This window comes from Triticum dicoccoides, chromosome 5B (assembly GCF_002162155.2).
Source record: "Triticum dicoccoides isolate Atlit2015 ecotype Zavitan chromosome 5B, WEW_v2.0, whole genome shotgun sequence".
NCBI lineage: Eukaryota > Viridiplantae > Streptophyta > Magnoliopsida > Poales > Poaceae > Triticum > Triticum dicoccoides.
Genome location: NC_041389.1, coordinates 411173863 through 411193049, shown reverse-complemented (window position 1 = coordinate 411193049; position 19187 = coordinate 411173863). Strand labels below are relative to the sequence as shown.

At 46.5% G+C, this 19187-nt stretch overlaps 1 protein-coding gene across 1 annotated transcript; it reads right to left on the bottom strand.

Annotated features, from left to right (window-relative positions):
* Window positions 1–1086: 1086 nt before the first annotated feature.
* Window positions 1087–10425, bottom strand: LOC119309621 (probable monogalactosyldiacylglycerol synthase 1, chloroplastic). Its single transcript, XM_037585592.1, has 8 exons — window positions 9841–10425; window positions 5462–5634; window positions 4843–5004; window positions 4588–4729; window positions 4262–4486; window positions 4040–4102; window positions 3856–3930; window positions 1087–1483 (listed from the first exon to the last, which is right to left on the bottom strand). The coding sequence occupies exons 1-8, from the start codon at window positions 10366–10368 to the stop codon at window positions 1247–1249; spliced, it is 1605 nt and encodes a 534-aa protein (XP_037441489.1). The 5' UTR covers window positions 10369–10425; the 3' UTR covers window positions 1087–1246.
* Window positions 10426–19187: the final 8762 nt, after the last annotated feature.

The following is a 19187-nucleotide window of genomic DNA, read 5'->3' as shown; positions in this document are numbered from 1 at the left end:
TTGAAGGGAAAAAAACATTAGCTAAGACTCAATTGAAAAAATCATATCATATGCATCAAATGACATCTCTTTATATATAGGAATTGAGATGCATGTCATCTCACTTCCTATTATTTTCCTATTACTATAACATTCATATACTATTAACCAAAATACTTCCTCCGTTCCTAAATATAAGTTGTCGGGGGAGTGTAAACTGAACTCTTCCAGCAACTTATATTTCGGAACAGAGGTAATAGTACTGTATTTTAGAACATGGTCTACTCCGCAACAGACATGCAAGGTAAAATTCACGGCGGATTCATCACCCAGTCGGAGAAAAACATGTTGATGACGGTCGGACCACCATGTATTTGTGAGGTGGTCATATAAGGTCCCACCCCCACAAGGCCACAAGGCTACGTAGCTATTTACACGACACAGTATTTAAGTACGTGCAAAGCTCACCTGGCCTGATGGTGTAACCCACCCGACACACAAGCTGGAGCCTGCCTGCCTCCCTGCCTTTCGGTAGATGGCGACGACAGCACAAGCGACCAAGGAACAGCTGTGGTCACGGCGCCCGCCCGCGGATACGTGCCAAATACTATACCGGTATACCCTCCGCCTTGGGATTCTGATTCTTCAGGCAACTTGTTCTGTGTACGCACAGTAATTTAGTCCATCTCTCCTCGCCGGTGCTGGTGAACATCCATGTTTACTTCTCGCCAGCACATGACACACTTGTGGCGCCAAACAAAGTCTGATATTGGATGCAACATCCTTGGAGGTATTTCAACCTTCTTTTAAGCCATGGCAGCCACATACTTCTTTTAATGATGGCAGCCACATACTCCCTCCGTTCTGATTTACTCGTCGTGGTTTTAGTTTAAATTTGAACTAAAACCACGACGAGTAAATCGGAACGGAGGGAGTACTTTAGTAGGATTACACTTAACAGCCTCATACTTTAGTTTTACACTTAACAGCCTTATCCAACACCAGACCATATAGCACAGCACAGCTAAGTCGAGCGATAATGGTTTAAGGTTTGCCATGTTAAATGGTCTCGGTAAGAAATAGACCCGAGAAGATAAAACAACAATGAGAAGGGAATGCTACACAATTCTTTTTGAGATCCTTTTTTTCCTTTCATAATGACATTTGCAAATCAATTGATAGTTTGAATCCTCACAAATAACTATGACTAATGCCGCACAAAAAAAGGAACAAAACTAACTAAATTCAAAAGATAAGATATAGGAGCTTATGTTGCATATGCATATTCTGGTACAAACGACTTTTGCCTCACTAGCTCATGTAGATCATGAACAATTTTCAACACCGCGTCTGGGCGAGCCAGTTTCAGGGCATTTTGGGACATTATCTGAAGCTCATCTGACCTGGGGCCGAACCAGTCGGCAACAATCTTTGCGATATGTTCTGGAGATTTTGAAAACTTCCCACAGCCATTTTCAACAACATAGGGAACATTGCCAGCTTCCTGTTATGCAAAATTATAAAAATATGAATCAATTGTGCAGAAAGAACAGTGCTCATACAGAAGGCACTAGCTAATTTCAGGGCGTTTGCATGATACAGTTCTTCAAATGGAAAAAAAAAACACCATCAGTGCATATGTGCAACTCTAGACGAGTCGTCATATGGCCCCGATCGCCATAATAACTGCCAATATGGCGATTTTGGGCCAAAATGGCACTCTAGCAGAGTCGCCATATGGGTGTCGATCGGCATAATTTATGGAGCTCACTCCATAAACGACCTCCTAGCCCCCAAAAGGCCCGGTATGGAGCTCGTGAGCTTCATACCCAACCGCCCGCGTGGAGGGAAGTTTCAGCTTCTTCCTCGCGCCACGGCCAGGGCAAAGCGCCGCCAGTACACGCACCGCCACGGCCAGGGCGACGTGACCGGTAACCACCCACCCATTAATGGCCTCTCCCCCACCCCCGATTCCCTAGGCAGCCGATCAGATAGCCACATGGCTTCATCCCCGGCTATAAAATACTGGATGCGAGACGTCCCCATCACCAAAGCCGTAGCCGCCTCCTCCCCTCCCATCTCCACCATCCAGGACAATGCCGCACGCAAGAACGCAACCTATTGGCTCAACTTGGCAGCGGAGCAGAACTTCCCATCCCAGACGCCGCACATCGGCGTGATCTCTCCCCATGGCGCACTAGCCACGGCAGCGGTGGATCTGCCGACCGCGGGGATCCAGCGCTTCCCAAGGCAACGGCCGCAAGGGATCGAGCCCCCTCGTCTGGGCGAAGGAGGAGGAGGACGTCATCCCCGTCGGTGACCTCGTCCCGGTGAACAACACCGTCCCCATGGAGGCCCGGCCGGAGCACAAGGACCCAATCGACGTCGTGCCGCAGCTCTCCGCCCTTGAAGCTCGCAACGAAGAGCGCATCCTCCGACAGTACCGCCCCGCACTCAACAACGAGGAGCAGCGGCTGCCGCTCATGAGTCCGACCTCTACACCTACTTCAACGATCTCTCGGAGGGCAACGACTAGAGGGCACCAGACACGGACTATGTAGCAATGTCGGCTCGAATAGCGACATTGTTAGTTTGAAAATGTTGTTAAACACATTTCAGTATGCTAATTATATGTAAAGTGACGCATTTTGGCCACTGAATATAGTTGCTACCAAGTTATCGTGTCGATACATGTGTTTGGTTACTAATTTGAGCTTAAGTTGCCCGTACAAAATTGAAGAAAATGACAAAAAATAGGAACAAATAAAATAAAAGTATGGAGGCCACATTATGACGACTCTGTTTGAGCACAACAGCCACGGCCTCCACATCCATCCGGAAAATATGGAAACCAACATTCAAAGAAAACTTCGTGAAAACCATGTTTGGAAGTTTCAAAAAAATCTTAAACTTTTTTATGGGATTTTGTTATTTTCATAGCTCACATCCCATAATGTATTTGAACTTGGAATTTTCACAAGGCAATAGAACTTCACTCTCTTAAGTGTTAACATCCCGTATTTTTTAGATTTTTTCGAAACTTCAAAATATCTTTTCCACGTGGTTTCCAACGAACTTCACTCTCTTAAGTCTTAACATCCCATATGGCGACTATGCTAGAGTTGCTCTAAGTATATTGCAACGTCCATTGCTATACTGAATTGTCGATATATAAGAGAAATAATTAATGATTTATTTCCATCTACATGACCCCCACCCCCCCACCCCCCTACCCCCCGCCGCCCAAGGCAACGAGGTTGAGAAATTTGAGCATCCAAAACATGATTTGACAACTAATCCAATTATACGTAGGTTACTTTGCAAAAAGTTGTGAATTTGTATTCAAAATCAGTTTCATATGGTCATAATTTTGCAACCATTACCAAGATATTGTACACGAAATTTTGCTTCAGACAGCCTTACAACTTAATAGAGGGAGTGATTCATAAAAGAAAGGTACAGAATAATCAAAATCAGTTTCGGAGCTAGCTATGGTCAGTGTAACTGCGTGCATCGCAGGCACAAAGTAAATGGATAATGCATGGTACAAACTACTATATATTGCAATAACAGGGGCACAAGTCCATTTTGGTTAAGGATACGTACAACAGAAATGGCATGTGCTTTGCAGCTAAGCAAGAGTGGTGGAGTGCGATATATGACAGTATGGTAACCACTATTTTAGTGATTTTTCGTTTACCACCACTACTACAGCATATTCAGCATAGATTCATGGAGAAAACCAAGGGATATACTGACTGTTCAACACACAGGTCTCATATGAAACTACTGAACAACATTACAAGCCAGAGTGAAGAACTCTGAGCCAAAGAATAGAATCATGCAGACCCTACAACAAGTGGCAGAAGAAATTACCTGCCCAGCAATGTAACCATTTAGAATAATGGGGAGGCCACGAATCATCGCCTCTGCAATGGTACCAGGTCCTGCCTGCAAGTTGCCATAGATCATGTATTCTCAGATAACATCAATCATGCAAAATATCATATCACATCACCAAGTGCATGATCTCAATATGTGGATCTAATGTAGAGCATACCTTTGTGATGATACAGTCACAAGCACCCATGCATTCTTCCATCTTTGTAACAAAACCTTTCACCTAAGATTAGGAGGAAAAGAAACATTAAAGGAGTAACTTGGTGAGGGTAGAAAGAGTGGCCAAAATAACAGAAAACTTTAGTAGGAGAAACTGATAAGGTATTACTGTTGCAAATTTCAAACGCTTGGAAACTAAAAAAAAAAAGCTTTAAGGAAGCACCTGAACAGGAATTTTCCAATTAATTGACTGCAACCTGTTAGTCAACTTCTTATTGCGTCCACAAATTATAAGTATTTGGCCCCTTGGTTCCCCAAGGCTTTCGTCATATAAAGCATTATCGAGAGCTCGAGCAGTGGCTTCAATAGGACCCATCCCTTCACCCCCACCCATTAATAGAACCGCAGGCAGATATTCATCCATACCTAACTCCCTACGCAATTCATCCTATTAAACAAGACAAACATAGATATACCACTCAGTAACTTGTGCAGAAGGCAAAATATCCAGAAGCTAATGTGGTGCTATTGGTTGAAGAAATTGTTTACCTTCGGTGGAACAGGTTTAGCAAAAGATGGGCGCACAGGGAGGCCATAGACTTTAATTTGTGAAGGTTTCAGTCCAGCTTTTAGTGCTCTCTTTGTCACCTCAGCTGATGGACAGTAACATCTAGTCACAAGCTTGTGAAACCTAATGGAAAGCAGTAGCATAACTATTTCACTGTAAGATCAATTGCACGCTTATCTTAAAGGTAAGGAACCAAAAACTGGCATGGAATTATACGAACATTGAAACCAGCATACCATGTTGGGTGACAAGTGCTCAAGTCAGTGATAACAGTTGTAAACGGAATCTTATCCAATAACCCTCTGGATCGTAGAACTCGAAGGGGGACATGTTGCATTAAAGGATGTACACTGATAATCACATCTGGTTGGTACTTCATCAAACCTTTGGCAACCTCTCTGCAAGAAAAGATGGGTAAATTCCAGATTATATAACCTGCTATTGCAAAATAAGCACCCAGACCTGCAGCTGCAGTATAACACATCTTTAACAAGCAATCTCGTCTACATATATATCACTTCAATATTGATACATACAGTACCAAATAAATTATGTAAAATATGCAGCCATTGTGGCTAAGTTTGGAAACAGCTAGGTTTCAGACATTCTCCAGCAGGATTTTGTGAATCCTGCATACCCCCTTATAGTACGTCTCATGATGAGTTGATGACAGCATCACACCCAACCATAGAATTGAGGCCCTAGCACAAAATTGTCTACAAAACTGATGGTAATTATAGCTATTATTTCAATTATAAAATTCTCTTAGACTAGATCGGGCAAAGTACAAGTCTTTTAAGCAAACTAAGATTATAATTTGGAAACTCATTCAACGTGAGAAATTACAGTACTCACCTCGCTATGAATGTTGCTGTTGCAGCAAAATGTGGCTGGTGAATTACTCGTGGTGCGGTACCATAGTAAGTCATCTTCCACAAGGGTCCATGTTTCACCAAGAAACTATAGCTTCTGGGAAGTTGGTTGAAAGGCCATGGTGTATGTTCAGTCCACAAATCAGTGACGAATACCTGCAAAGAAAATCATTAACTACAAAACAGAAGTAGTAAATAGAATAACAATACTAACAATCAATCGACATAAGGAAAACACAAATCAATCAATCATCCATCCTAATATCCAAGAACCAGCCCAGTACGGATTGTTGAAGTGTATACGTGGATTGCCTAGCCCTTTCCATCAGTTCGGACTTTTGGTTGTGTTGGCTAGTGCATGAAGCTTAACATGGCATCGGAGCTAAGGTCTTGAGTCCAAGTCCTGGCTTTCGCAATTTATCCAAAAATTGCTGCTGCCCCCCTTTGGCCACATATAGGCCTCTTGAGCCATACCTCTGAGTCTATCCACGTGTTGACTTCCCGCCTCACACGTGAGAGGGGGTGTTGAAGTGTATATGTGGATTGCCTAGCCCTTTCCATCAGTTTGGACTTTTGGTTGTGTTGGCTAGTGCATGAAGCTTAACACGGATAACAGTCATCACAAGTGAAGACATGATAAATCCCCTGATCTACTACACCAGAAACACAGAACCGAAAAGGATGCTAATCATGCGTACAGCGTTTTGGTTCTCATGTCCAGATGAGCCTGATATCTGAGCCGGCCAATCAACAATGTTGATCTGTGCCAAAAGCAATTTCTGGGGTAATATGTGTGTGCACAAAACAAAGTATGGACTGCAAGTGTAAGATGTGCTCGTGAACAGGAGGAACTAATTTGAATCGCACCGTTTTTCCACAATGGATGGATGCGGCGACGTAGATCTGGTGTACCAATGGTAGAAGGATAGAATAAATTATATGGCATCAATTAAGAGCATCTCTAGCAGAGCTGCTATAATCTCGGCCCACAAAAAACGATTTTGAGGGCACTTTTTGCCCGGCGCAGAACATATACCGCAAATCGACTTGCAAATTTAAAAACTTAAGATAAACATGTTCCCGCTACATTTTAGATAGTCCGGACCTCGCCGGAGCTCACACACAAACAAACAAACTATACATCCTAGATGGAGGGCGGCAGTGTGTTATGGCGCTGCTAGAAGGAGGGCGCGAGAGGGCTGGCCGGGGGCCTTTTTGCCCACGGCCGGGCAAGAGGGAAGGGATTTCCTTCTTAATTCTTGCTTGATTAGATTGATACATCTCCTCTCTTTATATAGAGAGGTTTACTTGACTCCCAACCAAGGCTTACTTGACCCCTAAGCAAGCGACCCTTGTCTCTAATTAACCCTAAGACTAACGGGGCCCATTAGGCCCATTACATACTCTAACACTACACCCCACCTGGACATGCAGCTTGTCCTCGAGCTGCAGCCTAACCAACTTATAACCATGACTCGGTGCAACACAAACCTAACACCTAAAAATAAGCCTTTTACATCTCGGCTTGTGTTATTACTCTCAACCTGAAATAGACTGTGACGCTTTATTTTGGACGTGCACGTGTACAGCCACCTGGATCCCATGGACACCACCTGGACAAAAGGAGTGCACTGTATGGCTGTTGGTCTGCACTGCACAGGGAAGAGTGGAGGGCTTGCGATGGAGAATGACGAGGAGGGGTGCGCCCCCCCAACCGCTGATGCCGCAGATTTTGAGGTCATTGCCCGCGGGGAAAACAACATGCCCGCCTCCCGTGGGGGAAACCGCATGCCCACGATCCCCGACGCAGCGGACGAGATCGAGGTCCTTTGCACAGCGAAGGGCAACTTGGAGGAGCGGCAGCTGCAGACCACGCATCTCCCGCACACGCCGACGCGCTAGGAGGCCGCGCACAGCAGCCTGCAGCCTCGCCGCCGACGACACATGTCGGGTAGCGATCCAAGACGGAAGCAGTGACGGCGACGGCGGGGACTTGATCTGCTGGATGTGGACGCCCTGGGATGGCGGCAGCGCTGATGGGAACGAGGTCGTCGCAGTCCCGTCGTAGGGCATCCCATACTGGGCGGCGGAGCTGACCGGCGGCGGCTGCTGCAGCTACAGCGGCTGATGCGGTGTCGCGCCGGGCAGCGGTAGCGGCTGCGGCGGAGCGCCGGGCACGGCGGAGGCCGCCAGGAGCGGCGGTTGCCACTGCAGCCAGGGCTGGGCGGTGGTGGCGATGGATGGCAGCTGCAGCGGCCCGGCGAGCACGGCGAAGGCTGCCTGGTGCGGCGGCTGCCACGGCAGCCACGGTGTCGCGGGAGCGAGGATGGGTGGCGCAGCCGGGTGCGGCCCGTAGGACCCGGCCAAGAATAGGTGGATCTCCTGGACTGCCTGGGTTAGGTCCCGCAGCACCCCAAACACCTCCTCCGGGGTGAGGACGGCGGGGGCGGGCGCGACGGAGGATCCCGGCGCGGACAGGAGCGGGGCGATGGTCGTGGTGGTCGCCGGAGGCGACGAGGTGACCGGCAGCAGAATAGACGGGCTTGGCGGCGGTGAAGACATGATCGAACCGAAGCTAGCTGATACCAAATTGTTATGGCGCTGCTAGAAGGAGGGCGCGAGAGGTCTGGCCGGGGGCCTTTTTGCCCACGGCCGGGCAAGAGGGAAGGGATTTCCTTCTTAATTCTTGCTTGATTAGATTGATACATCTCCTCTCTTTATATAGAGAGGTTTACTTGACTCCCAACCAAGGCTTACTTGACCCCTAAGCAAGCGACCCTTATCTCTAATTAACCCTAAGACTAACGGGGCCCATTAGGCCCATTACATACTCTAACACAGTGGCTCACAGCTTCACGAAGGAGGGCGGTGGCGGCTCACGGCTTCACGCCGAGGTGGTACTTGTAGGCGGATTTGTAGATGGTGTAGGCGAGCTCATACTCAATGCGCACCGCCTCGAAGCGTGCGGCAGCGCCCTCTTCGCCGGTGTCCAGCGCCTCCTTCGCAGCGAATCGCACGACATCCGCCTCGCGGAGAGGCTTCGTCGACGGCCAGAGCGCGCCGAAGCGGCGGCTCTCACCGCTGCAGGAGAGGACACCGCGGTTGCGAGCCTGCTCACGGCCACCACAGCTCGACGGCATGGCCACTGAAGCTGCCGGCCTCCGCGTCGTGCTGGCCGCGCTTGCGCGACGGCGACAGGCAGCTGCCCCCATGTCTAGCGCTTCCTCCACGGCCTTCTCCCGACATTGCTCGCCGGAGCTACGCGAAAACGGTGGTGGAAAAGAAGAGGAAAGCTGCGGAGAGGAAGGAACACGGTGGAGCTAGATGCAAGACGGGAACCCTAAATCGCCCACCTCCCCGTACATATAGCGGCTGGAGGGGCGCCCGTATAACGTTTACGGGGCGCTGCAAATTTGGCATTACCTATTCTGGCCTGTAAAACGCCGGATACTCTATTACCGGCCGCAAATATATGGGCCAGCGGCGGGATAGCGCACCTGCTAGACATGCTCTCACAAGTTAAAGAACAATTTGGGAACAAGGAGGCCAGTGCAGGAAAGAAGGCTCCAAAATCAAACTACGTGAGAAAGGGAGCACTGCTCAGGGCTACCGGCAAAGCGTAGTGGTACAGGTCTAACTGAGGTTTGACCCATAAGCAGCATCAAAAAGGGCGGCCCAATCCGCTTTCTCGGTCACGTTTCTCCTTACCCCAACTTCATATCTTCTACTCCCTCCGTTCCTAAATATAAGACCTTTTAGAGATTCCACTATGGACTAGGTACGGATGTATATAGACATACTTTAGAGTGTAGATTCACTCATTTTGCTCCATATGTAGTCTATAGTGGAATCTCTAAAAGGTTTTATATTTATGAACGAAGGGAGTACCAGTTACGCAAATGCAAACTTAAGATCCGTAATGGCCACAATTAGGTTGAGTGGATATCTCCCCAGAACTGTGTAACAACATCAAGTGTTGTGTCTGGAAATGTACGTCACTTCTGTACAACATATGAATGAATTAAGCAAGAATTTTGCAATGAACACACCCCAAAGTTGCATTTGACTTTCTCAAGAAAAAAGGGGTTCACCATCCTATCTAAAGTCACCCCTGATAGTCTAGCTACCGCATGATTTGCTGTAACAATTAGCCATCGTGAGCACATACCTAACCAGGGTAGCATGCAATAGTATCATATTACCAAAACTACTCCAACCAAGTTGCAACAAGCTACATTGTGCATGTTAAGTATTGCTAGTACATTATAACATGGAACGGGAGCCTAGCAAGCAACGGGTACAGACGTATCATCGAATCCTGAAATTAAACGGGCGAGCCCTACAAGAGGAAGCAAACTGAACCTGGTAGTCGTCGCCATACTCCTGGGCAAAAGCGGCCTTGATAGCCTCGGCGGACGCGCGATGGCCGCCGCCCGTGTCGCTCATGAGGATCAACACCTTCTTAGGCGCCTCGGCCCGCGCCACGCCTTCCTCCTCGACCACCCCATCGGCGTCTGCGCCACCCCCTCCCCCACCGCCCCCTCCATTCCCTCCCCCGCATCCGCCCCCGCCGCCTCCGACGGCCGAACCGAGGGACGCGAAGCCGAGCGGCGCGATTTGGTTCCCGTGCAGCCGCACGAAGCGCGCGAACTCGGCCCACATGTGGTGGAGCCGCGACGCGGCGGTGGAGACCGGGCCGGTGACGGACACGGAGACGGCGAGCGCGCGGGGCCCGCGCGCGCGGGGCAGGAAGGAGGCGTGGGAGGGGGCGAGGGCGGCGGGGAGGGGCGGGGAGGAGGGGAGGAACGGGGACGGGACGGAGAGGAAGGCCGCGGGCAGCGCCGGGTCGGCGGCCGCGGCGGGCAGCGACGAGGCGGTCGGCGGGGGCATCGCGGCCAGGAGGAGGAGGAGGAGGTCCGTCACATTCGAGTGCGGGATGGTGTGGGGGAGAGGGGAGGTGAGCCACACAAGCCGCGGAGGGGGAGGGGGGGCGCGTCGGTTTTGTTTGGGTTGGGTTGGGTTGGGGTTCCCACCCGGTCGGTGGTCGACTGGTCATTGGGCTGGACGGTGCGCCGTGTGTCTCTGTTCGTGAGAATCATGAGCCGGTTGAGCTTTGAAGGTAGTGGGTCCTAAAGTAGGATAAAAGGTACCTAACCGATTATAAAAAGGCTGGGAATCGTGTTACATGCCGCATATCCCTTTGGCGCATGCGACTAACTGAGGCTTGTACGACTGCAATGATTTGTTTTTTCCTTGTATCAATCGGAAGAAACACAAAAGGATGTATGATCACTGACTCTTATTTTTCTTATTTTTCCGTAAGGGCATCTCCAACGACAACCCGTAAATTACCTCCCACGTCGGTCCGCAGACAGGGGGACCACTCCACGGACACAGATGCGGAAGCCACACTAGTAGAATGCTCGTGCGTTGCAATGGGCTGCATTGGCAACTACTTTATTTACCCTTAAAGCACTCTCCTTTTCTATCTTTCTTGATTGTCCCAACTATAAATTGTTTATCGGAGTGATATGTGAATTGATAAATTTACGACCATACCAAAATATTAAGAGCTAAAAACATATTTATCGAAGAATATTTCTAGAACACATTCGACATGAACGTTGTTATGTCTGACAAATTATGAACAAACACAATGATGACTTATCACCAAATCTCATTTATATTGTAGAACGTGATTGAAATTATAATAAGGAAAACTTATCAGAAATGTGCTACAAAAATAACATCTTGTGTTTAAAGCCATAGAAACGAAGATCTTTAATAAGGCCATAAGAAGACACGTAGAAAGCAACATAGTACTCCCTTCGGTCCTTTTACTCGCATATAAGATTTGTCTAAAGTCAAACTTTGTAAGGTTTACCAACTTTATAGAAATATAAACAATCACAATACGGAATCAATATCATTAGATGCATCATGAATTCCATTTTTCTAATGTGTAACTTCAATATTGCATAAGTTGGTTTTTTAAGATAAATATGGTCAAAAATATTCTAAATATCTCGGTATTAAAGGTGTTGCTATATTTCAGACTAAGAAAATTTGATGCAAAGTTGATTTTTCTGGGTTGTTGGATCTTTCATCGGATGGTTGTTGTTTATCCTCTACCTCCGGCCTCTTCCTCCTACTGAACCGCCAACTACCACCAGATGATCCACCCGTCGCCTTCACCCCCCGACCGCCTTGCTTCCCTGTCCTCCCCTGTCGCCACCCTCTACCATCCCTCTGGGACACCCCGGCGACCAGATTTTTTCGGCAAGCCATAGCACCCCCACCCACACATGTCAACCCTCTTGCTCGGACAATGTTGGATCTTCACCAAATGGTTGTTGTTTGTCTTCTACCTCCGGCTTCTTCCTCCTTAACAGCCAACCACCACCCGCCGATCCGCTAGCCGCGGCCGCCACCCCCGACCATCCCTCTAAACCAGCCTAGTGACCAAATTTTTTCGGTGAACCACTGCACCCCTACGAACCTTCTTCCTCGCCCCCGACTATGACGCCACTTGTCACTACCGCTTGACGTGTCGTCCTTGTCTCCGACGAGGTCCTGGCTCAGCCTCGCAGTGCGATCGACGTCTTCGGCATATTACATAAAATAGACATAGTTAGATTTGTATTCAAGCAAGCTTCCATATGATTATGATTTGTAACCATCGACTAATTTTTTCAAGATATATCTATAGACAAAGTATGAATTTGGAAAATCTAATTACAACTTATATTATGGATTTGCGTGGGTTGGGAGGGGGGTTACAGTATAGCCGAGCAAGTCAAACTAAGTGCCCCCTTCATGGTATATGTGTTGCACATTTCATAACCAACAAAATCAGTTGTATGGATTTAGCGTGTTTTGTATCTTCATCATCGAAGAAAACTACATCCTGAAAATGATTAAAAAACATCATTGGAATACATATGTAGAAATCTTAATTCTTGTCAAACATTTGCAGCTAATATCAATGAAATAAATGATGAAGTATATACACAGCAGATATAAGTTTAACTCACTACATTTTTTGTTCAGTGTAGAGGGCTTCTCCATTGTTTATGCTAAGAAAAAACAACGGCCTACTCCTTAGAGTGGCACGCCGCAGTTCATGCCCTCTGGCATCATCATCGACACCTGCCATGAGAGCTTCCGCACCCCCAGGCAAGATGAGATGTGGGCTTCGTCGGCCCCGCGTGAACCTCAGCGGCCTCGGCAACACTGCCGGTTGTGTATAGTTGACCTGCAAAATTCATAACCTAAGCAAATTGCCATACTATTTATAAGACGCTCAAAATAATATAAGTGAAGCATGAGAGTTCATCAATTTCTTTAAAATATAACGACCACCGTGCTCTAAAAGATATAAGTGAAGCACTAGAGCAACCACCTAGCTCAAAAGATATAAGTGAATCACATGGAATTTTCTAATAAATTTACGATTAATGTGTGTCCCTCTCAAAAGATGTGTCCAGCAAGGATGACTGTGGCAAACTAAAAATAAAATAAAGCAAAGACTCATATAATACGAGACGCTCCAAGAAAAACACATATCATGTGGTGAATAAAAATATGGCCTCAAGTAATTTACTGTTGGATTATAGACAAAAGAGGGGATGCCATCTGGGGCATCCCCAAACTTATACGTTTGGTTGTCCTTAAATATTACCTTGGGATGCCATGGGCATTCCCAAGCTTAGGCTCTTGCCACTCCTTATTCCTTAGCCCATCGAAACTTCACCTAAAACTTGAAAACTTCACAACACAAAACTCAACAGAAAACTCATGAGATCCGTTAGTATAATAAAACAAATCACCACATTTAGGTACTGTTGTAAACTCATTCCAATTTTATATTTACATTATATATATTGTATTTTAACTTCACCATGGTTCATAGCCCCCGATACAACCCATAGATTCATCAAAACAAGCAAACAACACAATGAAAACAAAATCTGTCAAAAACAGAACAGTCTGTAGTAATCTGGACATTAGCCAAACTTTTGTAACTCCAAAAATTCTGAAAAATTAGGAAAACGTGGGCAATTCGTATATCAATCTTTTGTAAAAAAATCAGAATTTTATCACGCTCCAACAAATTTTAACAATTCTGCTACTGGATGCAGAAGTTTCTGTTTTTTCACAAAATGAAATCAACAATCTTCCAAATCATCCCAAAGGTCTTACTTGGCACATACACTAGTTACAACACTAAAACTCCATCATAATAGAAGTATAATGGTGTATTTATTTAAAAATAGAAGAAAAATATTGGGTTGTCTCCCAACAAGCGCTTTTCTTTATAGCCATTAAGATAGGCTTGGAATTTTAACGATGCTCACATTAAAGACAAGAATTGAATTACAAAGAGATCATCATAAGACTTGTGACAAACACATTTAAGTATAACATACTTCCTATGCATAGGAATTTTGTAGGCAAACAAATTATCAAGACAAGAAATATCTGCATATGCAAGGAAGAACAAAGAAACAATAGCAATCTCAACATAATGAGAGGTAATTTAGTAACATGAAAATTTCTACAACCATATTTTCCTCTCTCATAATAATTACATGTAGGATCATAATCAAAGTCAACAATATAGCTATCATATAAAATTTTCTCTTCATGATCCACATGCATAAATGTTCTATAATCTTTCAAGATAGTGGGATTAACATCAACTAAAGTCATGACCTCTTCAAACTCACTTCTATCAAAAAATCCATAAGATTGAACACTCTCCAAATATGTGAGATTATTTTTTACCTAAATTTGACGCTCTTCAAAACCCACTTTCAATATTATTGCAAACATTATGATCAATATCATATTCATCATGAGGCTTAAATAAATTTTCAAGATCATAAGAATAATCACCCCAATCATGATCATTGCAATAAGTAGTGGACATAGCAAAATTAGCATCCCCAAGTTTGGGATTTTGCATATTATTAGCATAATTGACACTAATAGAATTTGTAATAACATCATTTCAATCATGCTTTTCATTCAAGGAGTTATCGTGAATCACTTTATGAATTTCTTCTTTTAACACTTCATTACAATTTTCAGATTCACGAATTTCAAGCAAAGCTTCATAAAGATAACCTAGTGCACTCAACTTACTTGCAATTGGTTCATCATAACTGGATTTTTTTTAAAAGATTAGCAAGTGGATGAGGATCCATAAACTTTTTTGCTTTCTGATTTGGAATAAACATACAATTATGGCAAGCAAACAAACCAAGTAAGACATAAAGGCAAATAAAAAAGGCAAATATTTTTGTATTTTCTAAAAACGTTTTAGAAGTGGGGGAGAGGAAAACGAGAGGCAAATGGCAAATAATGTAAATGCAAGAGATGAGAGATTATGATAAGTATTTGGTAGGCTTGATGTACATCCTCCCCATCAACGGCGCTAGAAATTCTTCCTACTACTTCTTGAGCTTGTGTTGGTTTTCCCTTGAAGAGGAAAGGGTAATGCAGCAAAGTAGAGATAAATATTTCCTCAGTTGAGAACCAAGGTATCAATCCAGTAGGAGGAACGCACCAGTCTCCAATAATTGCACCTACACAAACAAACAAATACTTGCACCCAACGTGATAAAGGGGTTGTCAATCCCTTCACGGTTACTTACAAGGATGAGATCTGATAGTGATAGATATAAAAGATAAGTAAAAGTAGGTTTTCTTGACCAAATTAAACTTAGCATCAAAATAGGTTGTCTAGATGTGCTAGGTGAACAACCTATATGATGCAACAACAACAAGCACACAAGCAAGCTAAGGAAACAACACAAAATAAGCTCCACAAGTAAAGGTAAGAAGTAACCAATAACGGAGCCGGTGGAGACGAAGATGTGTTACCGAAGTTCCTTCCCTTTGAGAGGAAGTACGTCTCTGTTGGAGCGGTGTGGAGGCACAATGCTCCCCAAGAAGCCACTAGGGCCACCGTATTCTCCTCACGCCCTCACACAATGCGAGATGCCGTGATTCCACTATTGGTGCCCTTGAAGGCGGCGACCGAACCTTTACAAACAAGGTTGGGGCAATCTCCACAACTCAATTGGAGGCTCCCAACAAAACCACGGAGCTTCACCACAATGGAATATGGCTCTGAGGTGACCTCAACCGTCTAGGATGCTCAAACACCCAAGAGTAACAAGATCCGCAAGAGATTAGTGGGGGAAATCAAATTTCTCTTGGTGGAAGTGTAGATCCGGGCCTTCTCAACCAATCCCTAAAGAATCAACAAGTTTGATTGGCTAGAGAGAGAGATCGGGCGAATATGAGCTTTGGAGCAACAATGGAGCTTGGGGGAAAAGAGGTAGGTCAACTTGGGGAAGAAGACCTCCTTTTATAGTGGGGAAAACAATCCAACCGTTATCGCCACTTCAGCCTGCACAGAGCGGTACTACTGCTTAGTGGGGTGGTACTACCGCTGGTGCCAGCGGTACTACCGCGACTCCGAGCGGTACTACCGCTGTGACTGAGAGTAGAGGCCTCAGGGAGGGAACGAGAAGGAGAGAGAGGATTTGGGCGTCACTAGTAGCAGTGGTAGCGGCGATACTATTGCTGCTACTGCCGCTACTACTGCCGCACAACCCGACACAAGGAGCACCCACGAATCGAGGTGGTAGCAGTGCCAACCAAGTATGGTACTGCCATCGATGCACCCAAGCGGTACTACCACTGTAGAGCAGCGGTACTGCTGCTTGAGGTCCATGGGCGGTACTACCGCTCTGGCGGCGGTACTACCACTGGCCCCTCACAACCTCCACTTTCGATGAAATGACAAACTCCAAGGAGAGGAAATGAGCTGGGGGTGCAGATATGATGTGTACATGTTGATTCCACTAGCCTTTCTAATGCGGACCCCCTCTTGATAGTACAGTGTCTCCTACGACTCAAGTCCACCAAAACCGAAATGAAGGAAACTGCACCTTCTTCACTTAAAGATCCGAGGAGCAACGAATCGTCTTGTGCCTAAACATGAGATATCTGAAATGCTCAATGCACACGATTAGTCGGCAAAAGCATTGTCATCAATCACCAAAACCACTTAGGAGGAAATATGCCCTTACAATCTCCCCCTTTTGGTGGATTGATGACAATACGGTATTTGCACATAAGGATATATAAAATGAACATAAGCAAACCCAACATCTATAAAATATAGACAGGCTCCCCTAGATGTGTGCACTCTATAGATATGCTTTGGAAAGCACGACACACATACTAGGATCAACCCTCCCCATATATTTTATAGACAAGGCAAAACTTGCAACAAAAGTGAGCATGAAGTAAGGGGCACAAGAAAGCATAGGCTCACAATATACTAAGCATACTAGACAAAGAGATAAGCTTGGCGGTATATGTCTCACACCATATGATAGTCTCATGGTCACACATGAACACAACCACAAACCAACAAACCAAAGCAACGAAGGTTCAAAGGACCGAAAGCAAAGCAAACTCGACACAAGACTGCAAATCCTACACTCTCTCCCCCTTTGGCATCGAGACACCAAAAAGGCAGAGATGACACCTATGACACAGGTGGTGGTAGACCTCCAAAGCATCACCAGTCATGCTCCTCCTCCTCAGACTCCTCTACAGCACGGGATGAAGAGCGAACTCCAGTATCCTCCTCAGACTCACTCCATTGGCGGTGTTGTCGGATCCATGGCTCCTCATCTGTGATCCTCTCCTTGGAGCCACTCGCCACCTCAAGACCAGCCTGCCTCATAATTGCCTTCTCGCGACGACGAGCCATCTTGGCGTTCACATGAGCCTTGTACTATCCCTTGGCCTGCATGCAGAATAGAGCCTTCATCTTGGTCTTGAGCTTCTTGGCCCATGAGGGCTCTGCTCTAGAGGGCACATAGTCCTGATCATTGTCAGCATCAGCCTCTACCTCAACCTTGTCAGCACCTGACAGAATCCCAGACTTCGGAACTGAAGTGCCCCAGTTCTCCTTCTTCCTTAGACGCTTGATATCATGAGAGATCAACTCACCAGTCTCCAGCACAACACCAGGATAAGTGTTCTCCCAAGCCTTCTCAATAAGCAATGTGAGAAACGGACCATAGATAGGGCACTTGCGCTCGGAGATAGCGGAGAGAAGCTCAGACCACATGACACGAGAGATATCCAGGGAATCTCCAGTGTTTTCTTCCTTCTCATGCTGATAGAAAAGTAACATGTCCACGTGGAATGAGTGAACCATATCCAAGTTCCCAATGCGTGGGAAAAGAGTCTCCCTGAAGATGCGATGAAGAATATCCACGTAGGAAGGCAGCTCATACGTCTCCTTCTTCGTCTCGGGGTTGATCTTCACAGTGCAGAATGGCCAGAGAGCTTGCTTGTGAGTAGAGGTTGTCTTCTGGTGAGGACGAAAGCCAACCGGGTTCTCAAGCCATTGATCTTCAGTCTCAAACAATTCCATGAACGCCTTCCACTTGACAGACAGAAGCTTGCCATTAGTCATCCAAGTCAAAGTTCTTTCCGCATCAGTGCCCAGATGAACCGTGGCATAGAACTGAGCCACCAAATCCGCATCAAAGTCCTTGTTGAACTCCATGGTCTTGAGAATATTCAGCTGAGAGCACATCTGCAGAGCTTCCCCAAAGTAGGCAGGATCCTTCTCCATATAGGTAATGTCGATGGAGCGGACATTGACAAAAAGATTCTTTTGCCTTGATCACATCAAAATAGATCGCCCATTGAAAACGGTTCCAAAACGGGCGATTGACCAAACTGAGTTCTTGGTCTTCCGCATATGGGTTGCGTCGGTGCCTTTCCCAGAACTCCTTTGCAGACATCTCTGTCACATACTTGGCCCTAGGCTTGGGCTTGTTCGCCACCGTCTTCTTGGGCTGAGAAGGAGGCGGAACACTCGAGGAAGCAGCCCCAGACTCATAAGTGTTATGGCGCTTTGAGCTAGAATGCCTGGGGTTGATATGACAGACCGGTTGATTTGAAGGGCCATCACCTGGAGCCAAACACAAGAACACGAGACACAACACAAGAGAACGAGCATAAGCCAGCAGAAAAGAGAAACAAAGATCAAGGTTTGGTAAGAAAAGGATGAAGTTGGCATCCAGCGGAAGTACTGCAACAGGGCAGCGGTAGTAACGCCTAAAGCCTTCAAGCGGTAATATCGCTCCAGGAGAGTGGTAGTACTGCTCTAGGCGGAGGGGGCGGCGGTTCCTTATTGTCGCGGCCGAATCCGGCACTGCCGGGATGCCAAATTCAAAATATATCCTACCAAACATCAATCTACCTAATCTAGAAGCCTTCTCCAACCTACTCAAGCCTTGATTTAGCCAAAAATCGAGAAATGCAACAACTATTGCCCCTAAAAGATAGATCGGAAACCTAGGCACAAAGAGAAGAGGAACGGGGGCAATACCGGCATCCATGGCGAGAGGACAGGGTGGGGATCGACTCCACCGAAGGAAATGGAGAGGGACGGCCCGGAGCCGGAGCCCTCCCGCGGCGAGGCGTCGCTGGAGCATGAGGAGGCGTGAGGGGGCGAGCGAACAGGTATGGGGGGGAAGAAACTCCCCCTACCCAACTTAAACCCCCAGGACTTGCCCCACAGTCGTAGTACCGCTCGGGCGGCGGTAGTACTGCTTGAAGTAAGTCTGCGGTAGTACCGCGCGCCCCAGCGGTAGTACCGCCCA

What these genes read in the sequence shown, in the direction of transcription:
- LOC119309621 (XM_037585592.1), bottom strand. Translation starts at nt 10,368, where the DNA reads ATGCCCCCGCCGACCGCCTCGTCGCTGCCCGCCGCGGCCGCCGACCCG. An exon ending in AGTATGGCGACGACTACCAG is followed by an intron (nt 5,635 to 9,840) that starts GTTCAGTTTGCT and finishes TTTTCTTTGCAG; the next exon opens with GTATTCGTCACTGATTTGTG. An exon ending in AGCACTTGTCACCCAACATG is followed by an intron (nt 4,730 to 4,842) that starts GTATGCTGGTTT and finishes GCTTTCCATTAG; the next exon opens with GTTTCACAAGCTTGTGACTA.